The sequence below is a fragment of the Schistocerca nitens genome, chromosome 6 (genome assembly GCF_023898315.1).
Source record: "Schistocerca nitens isolate TAMUIC-IGC-003100 chromosome 6, iqSchNite1.1, whole genome shotgun sequence".
NCBI lineage: Eukaryota > Metazoa > Arthropoda > Insecta > Orthoptera > Acrididae > Schistocerca > Schistocerca nitens.
In genome coordinates, this window is record NC_064619.1 from 478224382 (window position 1) to 478245832 (window position 21451).

The following is a 21451-nucleotide window of genomic DNA, read 5'->3' on the forward strand; positions in this document are numbered from 1 at the left end:
TCATCTTTATAATGCAGTGTACACATACAACATTAACCGTGTGGATGAAACACGTGTTGTCAAACTATCTGTGGAGTTTTATGAATCACTTAACAACAGAGATTTGCTTTTCATGTATGAGGCATTTATTTTTAACTTTCAAATACATCTATTTTAAATGAATTTTACTTCCTTATAGTACAACGAAGGATACTAGTACTAGATAACAGAAGGAGTTGTTAACAAGCTGTAGCATTACAAGTGGTATGTCCGCTGTACAAAGTATTTAAAAAACTGAGGGTTTAGTTGAGCATCATGTAGCTGTTAAGTTGTCATGATGTGGGTAAATGGAAATGCCATGTGGCTAGGGTCTCCCGTCGGGTAGACCGTTTGCCTGGTGCAAGTCTTTCAAGTTGACGCCACTTCAGCAACTTGCGTGTCGATGGGGATGAAATGATGATGATAAGGACACCCAGTCCCTGAGTGAAGAAAATCTCCGACCCAGTCGGGAATCGAACCCGGGTCGTTAGGTATCACATTCTGTTGCACTGACCACTCAGCTACCAGGGGCAGACATGAGGTGGATGAATAATGCTGCAGAGTGCTCAAAGCCACAAGGGAAAGGTGAGGGGGGGGGGGGTTTGGATACTGCTGACTAGATGTAACTTGGAATTTCCATGATGGTTTGTTAAAATCGTACTGCCACATGCTTGTGAATGTCAAATAATATGGCCAAGGTCAGACTGTGCTAATATTGAAAGCTGCGAACATTCATATGCTAAAACACAAAAACCACTCATACATATGCTCTGAAAAATCTGATGACAGCATTGAAATCACAATAAAGAGGCAAATTCAATAAAATTATTACCACATTTACAAAGCAAGAAATAACTAAGTTAAACAACAGAAACTCTACGTAGGAATACCAGCAATGTAGGAAAAGACATATTGCTACTTACCACAAAGAAGACATGTTAAGTTGCAGACAGACACAATTAATAGACATTTACATGAAACTTTTGGCCACAGCCTTCATCAGCCAAAGATAAAACACACCATTCACACACACAAGAATGCATACCTCACGCACATCATGACCACCAACTCCAGCATCTCTGGCTGGAATGCAACTATCATGTGGGATCCAAGCGGCAATCTGGAGGGGGCAGGGAAGGGGAAGGGGACAGGGAAGGGGAAGGGAAAGGGATAGTAGTGTACAGGTGGAGAGAGAGACGAATGCTGTCTGGTGGAGTGTGCAGGGACTAGAACGCCAGCAAGTGCAGCATCAGGAGGTCATGGGGCAGGAAGGTGGGGGAAAAAAGGAGCAAGAATTGAGAGGAGTGAGAAAAGATGGGTGTATGTATTGGCAGAGGGTGGAAAATAAACAGGGTGGAAGATGAGAATGGGGAGGAGATGATAGGACAAGGAGGTGGAAACTGTTGGGTTGAGGGTGTGAGGACAACATGTTACCGTACGTTGAGGCCGGGGTAATTATGGGAGTGGAGAATGTGTTGTAAGGGTAGCATCCATTTGCGCATTTCAGAAAATGCTGGTGGTTGAGGGAGGGTTACAGATGGCTCAGGTAGTGATGCAGCCATTGAAATAAAGTATATTAATTTTAGCTGCATGTTGTGCCAAAGAGTGGTCTACATTGCTCTTGGCCACAGTTTGGCAGTGGCTGTTCATCCTGGTGGACAGCTGGTTGGTAGTCCTACTAACGTAAAAACCTGTGCAATGATTGCAGCAGAGCTGGTAAATGAAATGGCTGCTTTTACTGGCAATCTGGTCCCTGATGCGATAGGATAAACCTGTGACAGGACTGGAATAGAAAGTGATAGGTGGGTGGATTACGTAGGCCTTGCACCTGGGTTTTCCAGGTGATGATCCTTGTGGCAAGGTGCTGGGATTGGGATTGGCATAGGGATGGACTAGGATGTTGTGGAGGTTGGGTGACTGATGGAACACCAATTTAGGAGGGGTGGGAAGTATCTTGGGTAGTATGTCCCTCATTCCAGGGCATGAAGATAGGTAACAACTGAACCACATCCTTTGCCAGGGCTTTGATTAACCTACCATCATGCCCTGAAATGAGGGACATCCTACCCAAGGTACTTCCCACCCCTCCTAAACTGGAGTTCTGTCGCTCACCCAATGTCTATAACATTCTAGTCCATCCCTATGCCACTCCCAATCCCAACTCCTTGCCATAAGGATCATGTCCCTGTGGAAAACCCAGGTGTGAAGCCTACCAATCCACCCACCCATCACTTCCTAATCCAGTCCAGTCACAGGCTTATCCTACCCCATTGGGGGCCAGGCTACCAGTGAAAGCAGCTACATCATTTACCAACTCTGCTGCAATCATTGCACAGCATTTTACATTGGGAGGACTACCAAGCAGCTGTCCATCAGGATGAATGGCCACTGCCAAACTGTGGACAAGAGCAAAGTTTACCACCCTGTGGCAGAACATGCAGTTAAAAAGAACATACTTGATTTCAATGGCTGCATCACTACACAAGCCATCTGGAACCCTCCCTCGATCACAAGCTTTACTAAACTGTGGTACGGGAAGTTAACTTTATAACACATTCTCCGCTCCTGTAATTATCCCGGCCTCAACCTACTGTAACATACTGTCCTCACACCCTCCACCAAACAGTTTCCACTCCCCTGTGCTATCATCTCCTCCCCATTCTCATCACATCCGCCCATTTTCCCCACTCCTCTCCTTTTTTGCTCCTTTTTTACCCACCTTCCTGCCCCGTGACCTCCTGATGTTGCACTTGTTGGCATTCTTGTCCCTGCAGACTCCACCAGATACCCTTTGTCTCTCTCCCCACGTGTACACTACTATCCCTTCCCCTTCCTCTTCCCTGCCCCCTCAAAATTGCCTCTTGCATCCCACGTGACAGTTGCATTCTGGCCAAAGATGCTGGAGTTGGCGGTCAGGTGTGCTGCTTGTGTGTATGAATGGTGTGTGTTTCTCTTTTGCTGTGGCCAAAACCTTTATGTGAGTGTCTTTTAACTGTGCCTGTCTGCAATTTAAACTGTCTTCTTTATGGTAAGCAGCTGCCTGTCTTTTCCTACATTGTTTTAATTAACAAAGTTATTAATGTTTGTGTGTAAAATTGTTTATGACAACAGTAATAAAAGCTATAAACACAATATAAATGTGTACAACACACCATTGGACAGGTCTCAAAGTTAGCTACAAAATGATCGTATTTATCTTATTATTGAATTAATACACAATTTGTTATAGGAATTTATTTTATATTTATCAATACAGTGCCAAGACAAAAGTTATCCACAGATACATGACAGATTAGCAGCAGAATGAATGATCTGTTCTTTTATTCTGATTTGTTTATGTTTGTTCTATAAGTTGTTTGTAAGATGGCTGTTTGAGTAGCATAGCATGGCAGCAGCAAGCTGAATAGCTTTGTGAGTTTGAGTAGCTCTTGTCATTCTGTTTGTGATGTATAAAATATAAACCAAAGTTAATTATTCTGCACTGGTTAACATATAATAAAGTAATATCTGTCTGCAAACTGTCTAAAATGTATGTTATATTTGTTTTAAAGATTTAAAGGTTATAAAATATGTACTCATTAGGATGATGCTTACTTGAGTCTCATTGGTAAGGTCTGAGCGCCCAATGTTTAAGTGATAGTTCACAGATAGACAACAAAATGGCCCCATCAGAGGCTGGGCCACCTGTGAAAACATCCATGTAGTATATCAGGTCTGCTGCAATTACTGCACAGTTTTTTATATTAGTATGACTACCAACCAGCTGCCAACCAAGATGAATGGCTACCACTAAACTGTGCCCAAGAGCAAAGTGGACCACCCTGTGGCACAACATTCAACTGAACATAACATGTTCAGTTCAATGGCTGCTTTATAACTTGGGCCATCTGGATCCTCCCCTCCACCACCAGTTTTCCTACACTGTGCAGATGGGGCTTACCCTTACAACACTTCTCCAGACCCAAAATTATCCTAGTCTCAACCTACGGTAAACTACTGTCCCCATACTCTCCACCCGATAGTTTCTGCCCACTGTCCTTTCACCACCTTCCTATTAACATCCCCTCACTCTCACTGTGTGCCACTCTCTACCAATGCACCTGTCCATCTTTCCCCTTCGCTGCTCTTCTACTTTTCTGCCCCCCCCCCTCCCCCCACGACTCCCTGCCCCATAGCCCCCAACGTTATACCTGGTGGTAGTCTTGTCATGCCTCCATCTGCTCAATGCACACTGCACTGCACCAATGAGTGCTCTGCTCCCCCCCCCCCCCCCCCGCCCATATCTTGCCTCCCCCTCCTCTTCCCTGTCATTTACAGATTGCTGCTTTCATTGCAAGCGACAGTTGAATTCTGGTCCAAGCTGCTGGAGATGGCAGGTGTGTGTGAGGTGTACTTGCTTGTATGTATCTTTGTGTGTGTGTGTGTGTGTGTGTGTGTGTGTGTGGTTTTTTTTCCCTTTTTTGAAGAAGGCTTTGGCTGAAAACTAAATGTGTAACAGTCTTTCATTCTGCCTATCTGCAACTCAACAAGTCATCTTTATGGTGAGTTGCGATCTATCCTTTTCCTTATATTGATATTCCAACGTAGCATTTCCCTTGTTTGATTTAGTATATAGATAGAACTCTTTTAATGTACTACTGTGTGTGACTTAGGAATTTTTCAATGCAGCAGTTCTATATATCGAAAACAGATAAACAGTGAGCATAGCTGTCAGTGATTTGAGATTTGCCATAGTGAATTGGTTATTGCATACAGTCTTGAATGAACTTATTTAACTTCATAATTTTATTCAGTTTGAATGATTTAACTGCACTGCACAATGCCTTTGGCTTACATTCATCACTGCCTGTGAAAGCTCTGCTTTCTCTGTTAACTCAGTTAACTGATCTCTTATTACTTATTGTGTTTAAATTTGAGCCTGTATAGGGCAAACATTCAAAGTAACTTGGGTTTGATCTGAATAAACTGATAGTGACCTTTAATCCTTTGGTTAGGCTACATCATTATCTGATGGATCATTCCTTTCTTATCTCCTCTATTTATTAAACTACTCAGTTACTCCTGTGTTGATATAAATTTCACTGACTGTTCAGCTAAGTATTTGAAAGAAATAACAAGCTTCTATAAGAGTTTAATGCAGCAGTGTACAATTGTATCCCTAATTCACCAATGAGCCACACAAGACTTTAACGTCACGTAGTTGCCCTCTAGTGGTCAGGTAGCCACAAATTGATCTCAACTGGTGATTAATTGCACAATATTCATCAGTTACCAAACCTGACCTCCAGCAAACTTTCAGCTCACATGTCATCCCTTAGACATTTTAATTTCAATTCCAAATTGTCATGACATGAAATTAATTGAGCTCTATATAAGGAACTGTTCAGGTCAGAATTCTTCTCAACTTATTAGTGGTAACTGCATTCATATAGATGAAGATATTTAGACAAGGGCTTTGCATAAATAAAATAATTCAGTTAAGCTTCCACCTTAAATCCAATCACAATGTTCCAAAATGTCAACTTGCTTTTCGTTGTTGCCCAGGAATAGAAACGCAGTGACATTCCACCCCTCCTGGCAGCAAGTAGGACCATAATAATGAAAGTTTCACATAAAATTATACAATCCACCCTAACATATAAAATTTAAAACATGATTCTCCAGCTAGAGTTTCAGGGAGTGACTCAGCCAGCTGTGGAGCTCAACATGCAGCACTGAAGGTGGAAACCTACAACACGATATGGTCAACCATCTGGAAGTTGCCACAACTACAATGAAGTGGGGCAGCTTGTTACATGATGTACCTATGATTCAGTTTGATGTGACCAGTACAGGTGTGACAGAGGATTGTTGATTCACAGCAAGACACTCAAAAGGAAGACTACCACACAGTCAGTTTGCAACTTACTGTTTGTGGCTGTTACACTCCACACACTATTCCATGCCACTGAGTCAGAGGTATAGCGATGAACCAAAATATTATGACCACTTGCTTCACAGCATGCTGGTCCACTTTGGAATGCACTACAGCAACAATACTGGATGGCATAGAATCAACAAGTCCTTGGTAGTTTTAAGAGAGACACATGTGCACGTGTGTGCTGCCTCTGACTCTTAGCAGCATGGAATAGTTTGTTTGTGTTTGTGTGAGTGTGAGTGTGTGTGTGTGTGTGTGTGTGTGTGTGTGCCTACATAAACTACCAGGGACTCATCGAGGAATCTATGCCACACATAATCACTGTTGTAGTGCACGCCAAAATGGACCAGTACACTGTGAAGCAGGTGGTCGTAATATTTTGGCTCTTCTCATATACACATATAAACACGTGTGCGCATGCCCACACACACACACACACACACACACACACACACACACACACACACACACAGGTTACACAATTCCCATAAATTACACACCAGTGTTTTGTCAGTACAGAGCTGTTGCCTGACAGCATCCCACACCTGTTCCATTGCTTTCAGATCAAGGAAAATCTTATGGACAAGATATCAACATAAGTACACTATCATGCTGCTCAAACCACTGCAGCACTATTCTGGCCTTGTGACACAGACAAGTATCCTGGTGGAAGATGCCATCTTGTTAAGGAAGACATCAAGCATAAAGAGACAATAATGTTAAAGTAGTTCACAGTTGCCACGGTATGTTTAGTTACAACCACATGTCCCATGAAAACTAAGGTGAATGTCCTTACAGCATAATACTGGCCCCACTGACCTGCATCCATGGCACAGTGAATGTTTCAAGCAGTCACTTGTCTGGATGACACCACATCGACCTGGTGTAACGAGAAACAAGATTCATACAACCAAGTGACAAGATTCTACTGATCCAAAATTGATAAGGCTTCCGAGGTCACTTGTTGACAAACTTCCTATTTGCTTCTCTCTCAGGTTCTTCGGCCGACTTTCATCTAATTATTTTACTGACGTTTCACCAGCACGAGTGGCTGGCATTGTCAAAGCTTCACCCTCCATTGCTGGTGGAGAACTGGAGCCGAGCTCGCACCCACAGACTATATGTACCTGGCGCGCAATGTCCGAGGGCTTCTCCGCGGTCATTTCCGGTGCAGTTCTCCTCTTGCTACCTGCGACTGTCATTCGCTGCAGTACGGGAAGCCAGGATCCGTTTACCTTAAGGCTTTCCTCTTTCTTGTTCAAGCTATTCACATGTTTTTGTATTTCTACAGCTTCTCTGAACAAGTGTGTGTGATAGTGCTTCTCTACAGCCAGAACCTCCATGTCGGCGAATTTTATTACGTGGTCAGTCTCACTCAGTGCGTGCTCTGCCACGACCGATTTCTCCACCTGCCCCAACCTGCAATGTCGCTTATGTTCTTTGATCCTGGTGTTGATTGATCGTCCAGTCATTCCGACATAAACTTTTCTGCATGTGCATGGTGTACGGTATATTCCCGACATTGCAAGTGGGTCCCTTTTCTCCTTTGCTGATCTAAGACACTCTTTGATCTTCCTTGTCAGTTTTAAAATCGTTTTTATGCCATGTTTGCGCAATATATGGCTGATTCTGTCCATCACTCTGGGAATGTATGGCAGAAAGGCTGTACCCAACACTTCTTTTTCTGATTCCTTACTTTGCCGAGTGTTTGGCTCTGTTACACTTATAATATAATTTGTGGAGTACCCATTGCTCCTCAGAACACTTTCCAGGTGTTGCATTTCGCGCTTGAGGTGCTGCGGCTCACATATTCGTCCTGCTCACATTACAAGTGTATTAATCACGCAACCTGAAGAAAGAAGAGGTACAAGCCATTAAGAATCTCAATGCCGACAAGAGTATAATGGTACTGCCTGCCGATAAGTGGAACGCGACCGTCGTGATGAAGACTGAAGATTATGAGCAAAAGATCCGAGACCTATTAGAGCCGACAACGTACCGAAAACTAAGCGCAGATCCGACGCAGCATATCACACGGAAAACGAATCGATTAATCAAGGCGTCTTCTCTGCCGGTGGACATACAGAGAAATTTCATAATTTTTTAACATTTTTATGCAGCGACAGCAACTGATATTGTTTATATAAGAATATACAGCCTACAGTTGCAGGTTAACTTCATCGTTTACCTAGGTTGCAACGTTAGTAATAATGTCTTCTTCAGAATCTGCAACAAGTTAATATTATAATGCGCTAGTAAATTATATTAGATATGGTCATCCTACAGGATGCAACGTGTAGTACTTACATAAAATATTATTTAAATGTTTGCCTAAAACAGGCCATATCCTAAGTCAACTTTGTAAAACATGATGCATAACCATTAGGTTTTGTCACCTCTATAAAAACAAGCTGTAGCAAATTCACTTTAAGCCCGTTGTATGGGCCTCGTCGTGTGACTAAGAGACTGCGGACCGCGAGGGCTTCGCGGTCTGCCTCACAGAGGGCGGCGCGCATGCGAGGGACGTATAGAATCAAACTCTTATTATGCACGCGTCAGATAACCTTTTTGCTATGAATTAAGTTTTATATTTTACTGTTGTAAGCTAATTACAGTATCCAGCATGACTATGTTTTACATTCTACTACAGAGCCTTATAAACTGACCAACAAATCTCGTATGAACATCTGTAGGAAAGGATCTATTATTACAGAAACTGTGAGGTCACATGCATTATGAATTATTGTAAACCTAGTATAAGCTGGAAGCCTTCGAAGTATGCCCTATTTTTTTTAGATACAGTTGATCATTCAGTAAATTGCCTCTATCTGTAATTAAGTGTGCATAAATTTGTAGTTCCTCAAGCGTGTCGAGTCTATATCCCTTAACTTCATGATGTAGTAGCTCTATGTCACGTAAAGGTTTAGGTGTATGAGCCATTTGCACCAGATGTTCCGCAAAGGCTGACCCCCGTGTTCTTACGCCCTTTATTGGAAGATGTTCTTTAAACCTTACTGCTATAGCTGTGCCTGTTTGACCTATGTAATAACATGGTCAATCATCACACATAATCTTGTATACGCCTGATTTCGCTGACTTGTCACTGTCTTTCTCAAAGGAATGAACCAAATTTTGCTTTAAACTATTACTCGTCGAGTAGGAAATTTTAAAACCTGAATATTTCAACAGGCGCCCTATCTTGTAGGAGACGTTGAAACCTAGGTAAACGATAAAGTTAACCTGCAACTGTAGGCTGTATATTCTTATATATACAGAGAAATCTGTGCAACACAGAAGCCCTACCACCTCGGCTGTACGGATTACCCAAGATCCATAAGAACAACGTTCCACTAAGACCGATTGTTAGCGCTCCTGGCTCACCGATGTATAAATTGGCAAAACACTTGGCCTCTCTGCTCCAGCCATAGATGGGGAAGACCGACACATACATAAAGGACTCAGGACATTTCATTGAGAAACTGAAGAAACTGAAACTTGCACCAAACGACATCCTGGTCAGCTTTGATGTTGTTTCTTTGTTTACGAAAGTGCCATTCAGTGACGCTGTGGAGCACATCGGTTCCATTTTCCTGTAAGACATCACAAAGCTCTTCCATGCATGTCTCACCACAAGCTATTTCACATGGAATGGTGATTTCTATGAACAGCTGGAAGGGGTCGCCATGGGTAGTCCTCTTAGTCCAATGGTGGCTAACTTCTTCATGGAACAATTCGAAGCACAGGCACTGGACTCGGCGACTTGCAAACCGAAGGTGTGGTACAGGTACGTCGATGATACTTTCGTGGTGTGGAGCCATGGTGAAGAACAGCTCGGTGAATTCCTGAGACACTTGAACAGCCTCCATGCCAACATAAAATTTACCATGGAAGTAGGAAAGGACAAAAAAAACTGCCATTTCTAGATGTGCTGGTCACAAGGGATGGTGGAAACCTGGAACACAGCGTGTATCGAAAACCGACACACACGGACTGATACCTGCACAAACTATCAAACCACCATCCGAGCCAGAAAAAGAGGCATGATTAATATGCTCATAATGCAAGCAGGACGAATATGTGAGCCGCAGCACGCTGGACACGAAATGCAACACCTGGAAAGTGTTCTGAGGAGCAATGGGTACTCCACAAATTATACTAGAAGTGTAACAGAGCCAAACACTCGGCAAAGTAAGGAATCAGAAAAAGAAATGTCGGGTACGGCCTTCCTGTCGTACCTTCCTAGAGAGACAGATAGAATCGGCCATATATTGCGCAAACATGGCGTAAAAACAATTTTCAAACAGACAAGGAAAATCAAAGAGTGTCTTAGATCGGCAAAGGAGAAAAGGGACCCACCTGCAATGCTGGGAATATACTATATACCGTGCACATGTGGCAAAGTTTATGTCGGAATGACTGGACGATCAAACAACACCAGGATTAAAGAACATAAGCAACATTGCAGGTTGGGGCAAGTGGAGAAATCGGCCATGGCAGAGCACACACTGAGTGAGACCAACCACTTAGTAAAATTCGCCGACGGCTGTAGAGAAGCACTATCACACACGCTTGTTGAGAGAAGCTGTAAAAATACAAAAACACGTGAACAGCTTCAACAAGAAAGAAGAAAGCCTTAAGGTAAACGGATCCTAGCTTTCCATACTGCAGCGAACGACAGTCGCAGGTAGCACACCAGAAATGACCGCGGAGAAGCCCTTGGACGTTGCGCACCAGGTACATATAGTCTGCGGCTGCGAGCTCGGCTCCAGTTCATCACCAGCAGTGGAGGGTGAAGCTTTGACAATGCCAGCCACTCGTGCTGGTGAACCGTCAGTAAAATCATTAGATGAACGTTGGCTGAAGAACCTGAGGCAGAAGCCAATAGGAAGTTTGTCATTCTACTGACCCACGATTCAATCTCGATGATCCCATGACCACTGCAATCATAACTGATGATATTGTTGGGTCAACATGGGAATGTGGAGGGGTCATCTGCTTTGGAAGCCCATGTTCAACAATGTGTGCTGAACAGTACACTCTGAAACACCTGTGTCTTCATCAGCATTGCATTGTTATATTTGTTATGGATAATACTGTTTTACAGAGCAGATAATCCTGTCAGACTTCCACATTCTGTGATGAGGTGTAAATTTCCAATGCCTTGCTGCCTACGTTTGGTTTCACCATCCTTCTACCACTTACTGTGTGATATCAGACTACTAATTTGCAGTTGGGCCAAGTTTGATGGGGAAAAAGAGGAGCAGTACCTGTTTTCGAAATCCTGGACAATTTCATCAGCTTACGCAGCAAGAGATATCCCAGAAGTGCTGTCCATAACTGCAGGATGTTCGTACATAGAAAGACAGTACTGAGAGTGAGGAATGCGAAGCCATGTGGTAATGGGCTATAAACTGTGGAGAGCCAATGGAGAAAGAGAGAGATGTCCCTCATGCAGGAAGTTAAGTTGCTTGACATGGGCTGACACTGGTCAATTATGGCAGAAATCCTTTCAATGAGAATGCAGTAACAATCCACAGTGGCCTGACAGCATAATTATGATTGTGGGTTTGGAAAGCATGTTCAAGTTAGTGTGGGGCGAAAGGTTCTGGTATGGGCAGTGGAACCTGTGAATCCATTGAAAATCAGGCCGAATTTCTAGAGAGAGAACCACACAACAAGCCCTTGTTACATGAGGTATGTAATAATTAGCAGAAACAGTCTGTATATTTTCACATCTGTAGTGAAGATTTTTCTGCAGGAAGGATAATCTAAACAAGATCTGTTTTAAAATTGTGAATGATGCTCTCTCCCTTGTAATGAGACCTTTGTTATCAGGAAGGCATTTGTTGGGGGAAAAAAAAGCATGGTTATTTCCCATTGCAGAGATGTTTATAAGTGTTCAGAGTACCTAATGACCAGATCTTCAGTTCTCAATCTAAGTTATTATAAGATGTGTGGTAAAAGGTAAGAGCGAGGCACAAGTGTGGCCTACCATAAAGCAATGGATCTGCCCTAGGTATGTCTTGTTATAAAAAGGTCAACTGGCTGCAAACTGTCAAAGTTAATGTGTTGGTAGTTCCTTTCAGAGACTCCTATGCCTGGTCTACAGTTCCAGACAGGGGTGTGATACCAGGAATTAAGAAAATCATTAACTTCTCGATGTTGAGACAGAACAGAAAAATTATAAGTCTATGACGATCCTAGAGCACCAATGAAACAGTATATTTAATTAGTTAATGATTTTAAGCATCTACTTCTCTCTTACAGGTGAAGGAGAGAAAATAACTATTCCATGTAACAAGTTACATCAATGTAAGGAACTGAAAAGAGAATATATTAAGGATTTCACTAATAGTATCAGAATTGTACCATGCATAAGTGTATGAAACTGATCAAACCTTACCTCAGACAAATTTTCTTTATAGCGTATTCACCACCATCTAATTTGTTTCTTGCTTTGTACACATAGCCAAACCCACCATGTGCTATATACTCCAACTCGACAAATTCTGTTTGATACCGAGATGATTCGAACAATTTTTCAGGGACCAGGAGCTTGCTGGGCAAAGCTTTCTTGAACGAATCTTTCCTGGTTAATAAGGAGACCAATGTTGAGATTAAACATACAGAGGGAGAGAGAGAGAGAGAGAGAGACAGAGAGAGAGAGAGAGAGAGAGAAATGAAATATGTTATATATGTATATAGTTTACTCATACCTGACAACACTGATCAGTCTATTATTTGCTCCTGGTTCATTTCCTATCTTCGCAATTTGAAGAAGATCCCAAACTGCTTGCACATAACGGTTTCTCATAAACTCAAGTTCTTCTATTGCATATGTACCATCAATTAATTTCAGTTTGTAAAGAATACGACAAATAGCTGGGGAAAAAAAAAAACTGAACAGTTGAAACAAGCTATATAATGATGTTGCACATCACCAATATTTTTCACCATTAATCCACAATATAAAAACTGATATGGTTTGATTTTTCCAAAATTGAAATTTATGGAGTTTCACTGAATACTTACGCTAGCCAATAGTTTCAGAGACACGCAAAAATGTTTCCTAATCTTTATTCTAAAGAACAGTATGTTTTTTGAGAGGTAACAAAAAGAAGGTACCCTGCTAAATCTTTCCTGCTGCTCTCTGAGAAGAGCACTTGCAAGTAAGTGTTATAAGACTTAAAAAGAAAATCTACATACTATAATGAAGCCAATTAATAGAACAAATATTAGAATGATCATCCATTGCCAAATTATTAACTATCATCATCCAGCCTACACCATGGATAAACATAAAGCTTTCTTCTTTTTTCTCAAATTGTCAATTTACGTACCATCATACAGAGCTCTCTGTTTGGTAGCATTTTTCTCTATGAACTTGCAAAGTTGTTTAACCAGTGATTCAATTAAAAAACTCGTTTCCTGAGAAGGAAACTCTGCTTCTACTACAAGGCCTGCATCATCTTCTCCAGCAAGTCGAGTAACTTCTGGCCTTATTAGACTTCTACTTGCAACAAATGGAGAATCTTCAAAGCAAAAACCATTTTCAGTATCAGTAAGCTCAGGAACATCACCATTTCCTACAATGATAAATCAAGAAATAATCATCATTACTCATTCAGAGTTAACTGTAACAGTATCTATTATACCTCAGAGAATAGAATTGTGGTGAAAAAATACTTCTGTAGTAACAAGTTTTTTCTAGTAAATGGAAATAAGTGATTAATTACTTGATACTTATTCTTGAAGTTAGCCTTTGTAATATTTCTACTAAAAGCAGGTGAAAGTGTAGCTACATAAATGAAGAAAATGGGTAATTTTAAGACACTGAGTTCTCTAAATGTGTAAGCTTTCCAGCATGCAAAAAAAAAAACTTTAGAGAGTGGTCGATTAAGGCCAATCACTTATAACACCACCAGCAATATTGATAAGATTTTAAACAAAAAATACAGGAAATAGCAATCTCTGATCACTATGGGGTGCTCTGCAGTAAGTACACAAACAAAAAATCCAAGAAACAGAACAAGTCAAGAGCGAAGTCAGGATTATAAATCAATTAAAAAAATTAACATTGGTTTGAAATGCTCTAAGCACAAGGCGCAAACAACAATTATGATCTGTTTCTTAGTAGACTTTAGCACTATACTGACACATCATACTCTAAACCTACCTGTTGGAAGAACGAGGTTGATGCAGACAACTACACATCAGTTTCTTCAATGTATACAAACAAAATAACAGTATTATAGTTTGTTCACAATATCCTGAATGAATTCTCAGAAGTGTGTGAGGAATGGAGGAAGCAAGTTCTGCCCAGGACATAGGCTGCCAAGAGGGGCGAGGCTGTGTGGGGTAACAAACCATGCTTTCATCACTAGACACTGCTTACTTTTTGGTATGGCACAGCACAACAATTAGTTCATAATCAGATCATCTATGTTGGCAGTGACTGGACAAAAAAGATTAGCATGCCAAAGTTGACCAAACTTTATTTAATGCCTTTTCTAGGTAGGAACCCCACTTATGATGGCAATATATATGATCCAATGGAAACAAATAGACCTGGTGTTTTTAAGGATGTCCACATCGAAACTGGTATCAGTTACCATGATACGGTTGTGGCAACAATGATTACCAAAGTACAAAGGACAACTCAAACAAGAGGAAAGATGTATATGTTCAGTAAACTAGATAAAAATACCAGTAGTGTTATATCTCAATGAGAAACTTGAAATTTCCAGCACAGGTCAGCAGCATGTCAAGGACCTCTGGCTCAATCCACGCACTGGATAAATATGTACCCAGAAGAACAGTTCATAGTGGGATAGAACCGCCATGGTACACAGTCACTATAAAGAAACAGAGATTACTGTTTAATAGGTGTAAAACAAAGCATAGTGCTGTAGATAGAGATATGCTGAATGAAATGTGTTTGACTGTCAAGAGAGCAGTGTATGACGCCTTCAGTGACTACCATAGCAGAATATTGTCAAGTGATCTTTCACAGAATCCAAAGAAATTCTGGTCATATGTAAAGGCAGTTAGTTAATGGGATCAAAGTTAGTGTCTAGTTCCTAGTGAATGAGACAGAAACTGAAACTGAGGGTAGCAAAGCCAAAGCTGAAATGCTTAATTCCTTTTTCAAATATTCCTTTACAAAGGAAAAGCCAAGACAACTGGCCCAATTTAATCCTTGTACCACTGAAAAGTTGAATGAAATGAGTATTACTGTTAGTGGTGTTGAAAAACTGAACAAAGCTCCAGGCCGCAATTCCCCTGTCAGATTCTATATTGAATTTGTGGCCAAGTTCGCTCCTCTTCTGTCTATAATCTATTGTAGATCCCTCGTACAAAAAATTGTGTCCAGTTTTTGGAAAAAGGCACAGGTCACACCCATCTACAAAAAGTGTAGTACAAGTGATCCACAAAACTACTGTCCAATATCCTTGACATCGATTCGTTGTAGAATCTTAGAACATATTCTGAGCTCAAACACAATGAGGTACCTTGAACAGAATGACCTCCACAGTGCCAACCAGCATGGATTTCAAAAAAATCAATCATGTGAAATCCAACGCACATTTTTATCATATGACATACTGAAAGCTTTTTATCAAGGCAACCAGGTAGGTGTAGTGTTCCTTGATTTCTGAGAAGCTTTTGACTTAGTACTGCACCTATGCTTATTGTCAAAAGTACAATCCTATGGAGTGTCAAGTGAAATTTGTGACTGGATTGGGGATGTTTTGATAGGGAGAACACAGCATGTTATCGCGGATGGAGAGACATCGTCAGATGTAGAAGTAATTTTGGGCATGCCCCAAGGAAGTGTGCAGGGACCCTTCCAGTTAATGTTGTATATTAATGACCTTGCAGACAACATTAATAGTAAAATCAGGCTTTTTCAGATGATGCTGTTATCTATAACGAAGTACTATCTGAGACAAGCGGCATAAATATTCAGTCAGATCTTGTTAAGATTACAAAGTGGCGCAGCAGCTGGCAAGTTGTTTTAAATGTTCAGAAATATAAAATTTTGCACTTCTCAAAATGAAAAAACATAGTTTCCAATGACTATAATATCTATGCCCTTTGACTAATTGATTCCATGTCACTGTTGGAATTGGCCAACTCATACAAATACCTGGGTGTACCATTTTGTAGGAGTATGAAATGGAATGATCGCATAGGTTCAGTTATGGGTAAAGCAGATGGTAGACTTCAGTTTATAGGTGGAATACTGGGGAAGTGTAATAAGTCTAGAAAAGATATTGCTTACAAATCACTTATGCGTCCAGTTCTAGAAAGTTGCTCAAGAGTATGGGACCCGTACCAGATAGGACTAACAGGTGATATTGAATGTATACAGAGAAGGGCAGTGCGAATGGTCACAGGTTTGTTTAATCCATGGGAGAGTGTCACAGAGATACTGATGGAACTGAACTGGCAGACTCTCGAAGACAAGACATAAATGGCCGGAGAAAGTCTACTAACAAGGTTTCAAGAACTGGCTTTAAATGATTTCTCTAGGGATATACTTCAACCCCCTACATATTTCTCACATAAGGATCGTGAGGATAAGATTATAATAATTACTGCATGCACAGAGACATTCAAACAATCATTCTTCTTGTGCTCTGTATGTGAATGGAACAAGAAGAAAGCCTAATAACTGGTAAAATGGGAATGCACCCTCTGTCATGCACCTCCTGATGGTTTGCAAATTATAGATGTAGATGTAGAAATCTAACATGAGCAAGCCCAGTGTTAGAATGTTGTGGACATGTAGTAATAATGCACTTCGATTAATTACATTCCCCATGAAACACAGTACACTGATTCCAGTTCTACATGGTTTCAAAAAATCTACTTCAAACTGATTTGTCTAGACTAACAAAATGATACAAAGTATCTGCAATGTTTCTATATCTGTTAAAAGCTTGTCGCACTAGTTAACGGAAAAACTGCTATGTGGACACACAAAGTGGAAATCTTATGATGGAAAAAGAAAGCAGTTTGTGACTGACACACAGAATAGATGCAAATCTATAAAGCAAAAAGTGCCACAGGACTCCATTAAGGGTCAAATATTGTTTAACCTGTTAACAGACAATGTTGAAGTTAGTGACAATGAACAGAAAGCACTGTACACTGATTACAGAAAAGCAGTAAATGAAGCACAAAATCTGAAAACACATGAAAGAAACGCATTTATTTTAGCCAATAACACAGTATAATGGAGCAATCAATGAAAACTACTTCATTTGAATGAGATAATGTCCATGGTTCTTATCAACAACAAAAAAGGATAATTATTGACAAAATGTAATGGAAATATGTCACCATCATAAAATTTTGAGAATTTACACTCGACAAATTACAACGTTGAAATTTTAAACAATAGCTGCTATAAAACAGCACTATAATATTTGTTATTATGTAGCTTCCACAATATAGTGACAAATATATCTAAATAAAATGATACTTTGTTCCCTAAGTGTATTAGTGTCTACATAAATGTACAATCAATTTACGATATTAGCACCTTAACTGCAGTGTTAGATAAATGTATATATCACTGTGGGGTATCACATTTGTTAATTATTTTCTTTAAAAAATAATAGAAAGGATAAATACAGTGGAACTTTGCTTATTTGGCCCTCATTAATGCAGATCTCAAAATCGTCATTATTATTTTTGTTTTTTAGTACAGCAACTGTATTTTATTTGATACTCTGAAAGTAAAAGCAACAACAATTGATGACACAATCATTAAATTTAGAATCAGTCAACAGCCAGACACAGATCCCAGCAACGGTGCTGTTAACAAGTTGACATTAAGTTGTAGACTATGGTTTTACCCCTTGTTTGCTGCAAGTGTAAAAGACGCTAAAGAGGAACATTATTTTTTCCAACAATTTTCCTTTATCCACTCTAAAAAGGATATTTAATGTTTTGTCAATGAACAAAACTTCAGTGGTGTCATACTGGAAGAGCAACATGAAAAAACTGAAGACTTTTGTTCCAAAATGATAATAAAGGACAGTTTACAGAGCTAGGGGGAACCAAAAAAGCCAAAAATGACTCGCCAGATGACGTATTTTACTAGAGGTTTTAGGGGTTCAGGCCTAATATTGCAGGAAAGAGGTATAAATTTAAACAAGACACTTTTTAATGATGATCATAACTTCACAGTCAGCCAGCGCTGGCTGCAAAGGTGGATAGATTCACATGGACTTTGTCAACTGTCAATGACTGGTGAAACCCTTCCAGTGACTACAGTAGCTGCTGAAAGTTTCAAAAAGGAATTAAAAAAATCATATGCCCTTTGACTAATTGACTCCATAATAAGTTTATAATGCTGATGAATTTGTTTATCAGATGCTATCCAATAAGACATTTTTAGATTCCAGATGAGATGGACTTCACAAAAAACTATAAAAAGAATAATGACAGTGTTACAATAATGGCTTGCAGTAATGCGCCTGGGAAACATAAAATCCTTTCTGTGTTGAGAGAGAAATAAAATATCCTCATGCTTTAAAACACACAAATTGTTCCTCCTAGCCATGTTCTCTGAAGATTTTTTTCCAAGGTTTGCATTTGAATGTCATATTGTTGACTGCCAATGCTCTGTCACATCGGGAAATAGAACAAGTCAGGATCACTTCAAAGTGAAATTTCTGCTACCTAAAAATGTAACATTTGTAGCCAATGGACCAAGGGATTCTAGAAAATATTAAGTGTGTGGAGAAGGACAACTATTGGGTAAGTGTGTCGAAAAGTTCCGTAGGACCAAATTGAGGAGCAAATCTCCAGGATCATGGAACATGTCAGCACATGAAATTACAACATAAAAGTAATAACAGATAAAAATAAAACATTTATGAATCCGAGAAAGTCAATTCATAAGTTTAAGTAAATGCAATCAACAATACAACAAGAATCAGCTTAATTTTTCAAGGAACTCCTTGACAGAATAGAAGAAGTGACCCATGAGGAAACTCTTCAGTTTTGATTTGAAAACACGTGGATTACTGCTAAGATTTTTTAATTCGAGTGGTAGCTTATTGAAAATGGATGCAGCAGTATACTGTACACCTTTCTGCACAAGAGTTAAGGAAGTCCGATCCAAATACAGGTATGATTTCTGCTGAGAATTAACTGAGTGAAAGCTGCTTATTCTTGGGAATAAGCTAACTTCAGATACCGTTCGAATAGTAAAAATGGCAGCATCAAGTCTTTGACCAAGATCCTGAATGTGGCCTTTCCACGACAGTTTACTATCTATCTGAACACTAGAAATTTGAACTGTTCAGTTTCACTAATCATATGCCCATTCTGTAAAATTAGAATGTCAGGTTTTGTTGAATTGTGTGTTAGAAACTGTAAAAACTGAGTCTTACTGTGATTTAGCGTTAGTTTATTTTCCACAAGCCATGAACTTAGGACATGAACTGCACTATTTGAAACCGACCCAATGTTACACAAAACATCTTTTACTAAAAAGCTAGTGTCATCAGCAAACAAAAATATTTTAGAGTTACCCCTTATACTTGAGGGCATGTCATTTACATAAATAAGGAACAGGAGTGGCCCCAACACTGATCCCCCCCATTGACTGTACCCCATTCAGACCCCACATCACAGCCATTCTCAATATTGTGAATAATGACCTTTTGCTGTCTGTTGCTAGAGTAAGAGGTGAACCAATTGTGAACTACTACTAGTATTAACAGTCCAACTTCTGGAGCAATATTTTGTGATCAACATAATCAAATGCCTTAGTTAAATCAAAATATATGCCTAGCATTTGAAACCTTTTTTTAACCCATCCAGTACCTCACAGAGAAAAGAGAACATAGCATTTTCAGTTGTTAAACAACTTCTAAAGCCGAACTGTGCATTTGATAGCAAATCGTGTGATACAAATTGATCAATTATCCTTATATACACAGCCTTTTCAATAACTTTAGCATACACTGATAGAAATAGGTCTAAAATTGTCTACATTATCTCTTTCTCCCTTTTTATAAAAAAAGCAGCTTTAGAACTGAGTACTTTAATCGTTCAGGAAAATGACTATTCCTAAAGGAAAAATTACAAATATGGCTAAATACAGGGCTAACATGTGCAGCACAGTACTTTAATATTCTGCTAGGCACTCCATCATAACCATGAGAGTCCTTAGTCTTCAGTGATTTAATTATTGACTCAATCTCCCCCTTGTCTGAATCACAGAGGAGTATTTCAAACATCAATCTCGGAAAAGCATTTCCAAGAAAGTTATACGATTCCCTGTAGAAACTAAATTTTTATTTAATTCACCAGCAATGCTCAGAAAATGATAGTTAAATACTGTGCATATATCTGATTTATCCATAACAGAAATATTTGCAAACTGACTTAATATCATCAACCTTGTGCTGCTGAGCAGACACATCCTTCACAACTGACCATATCATTTTAATTTCATCCAGTGAATTAACTATCCTATTTGCATACCACATACTCTTTGCGTTCCTAATAATATTTTAAGCACCTTATAATACTATTTGTAATGAGCTACTGCAGCTTGATTGTGACTACTTCTAACATTCTGATATAATTCTCACTTTGTTCCACATGATATCCCTATCCTACTAGTCAGCCACCTGGCTGCCTATAACTGCTAGTACCACCTTTAGAATGTTCTAATGGAAGGCAACTCTCAAAGAGCAAGAGAAATGTGTTGAGGAAAGTGTTATATTTATCATCTATGTTATCGGCACTGTGAACATCCTGCCACTCTTGTTCCTTGACAAGGTTTAAAAAACTCTCTATAGCTGTTTGATAAACTTTCCTACGCTGTTTGTAATTATATGTGACATTTGTTTGAGTACAAAAGCCTTTTAGTGTTAAAATTTGTGCATCATGGTCTTAAGGGCCATTCACCCTTTTACTAACAGAATGCCCATCTAGTATTGAAGAATAAATAAAAATATTGTCTATAGCTGTGCTACTGTTCCCCTGCATTGGAAAAAACACAGTCTGCATCAGATCATATGAATTTAGGAGATCTACCAACTTCCTTTTGCTTGCACCATCAAATATAAAATTTATATTGAAGTCACCACAAACAACTAATTTCTGGTACTTCCTACAAAGTGAATCAAGAACCCTCTCTAGCACAATCAGAAATGCTCTGAAGTCAGCGTTAGGGGATCTATAAATAACAACAATTAGAAGTTTAGTTTCACTAAATTCAACTGCCCTTACACAACATTCAAATATGTGTTTAATGCGGTGCTTTGATAATTCTATGGACTCAAATGGAATACTGTTTTTTATGTACATAGCCACTCCTTGAAAAACAGCCAGCTAATCTATATCCTGGTAAAGGAAGCCTCTGAATTGTCAAATTATATGAGTGGTGCTCTAACATACCAGTAATTTCAAAGTCAACATCTATAAGCAGTTCACTGGCTTTATCTCAAATACCTCTTACATTTTGACGAAATATGCTAATTC

At 39.7% G+C, this 21451-nt stretch overlaps 1 protein-coding gene across 2 annotated transcripts in view; it reads right to left on the reverse strand.

Annotated features, from left to right (window-relative positions):
• LOC126262225 (eukaryotic translation initiation factor 2-alpha kinase 1-like) overlaps positions 1 to 21451 on the reverse strand; it is a 157030-nt gene that overhangs the window by 75504 nt on the left and 60075 nt on the right. For both annotated transcript variants that reach the window (XM_049958673.1, XM_049958672.1), the window contains exons 3-5: positions 13276 to 13521; positions 12652 to 12817; positions 12339 to 12524 (exon numbers count right to left, since the gene is read on the reverse strand). In XM_049958673.1, coding sequence (XP_049814630.1) covers positions 12339 to 12524; positions 12652 to 12817; positions 13276 to 13521 — 598 coding nt within the window. The remainder of the gene's footprint in view (positions 1 to 12338; positions 12525 to 12651; positions 12818 to 13275; positions 13522 to 21451) is intronic.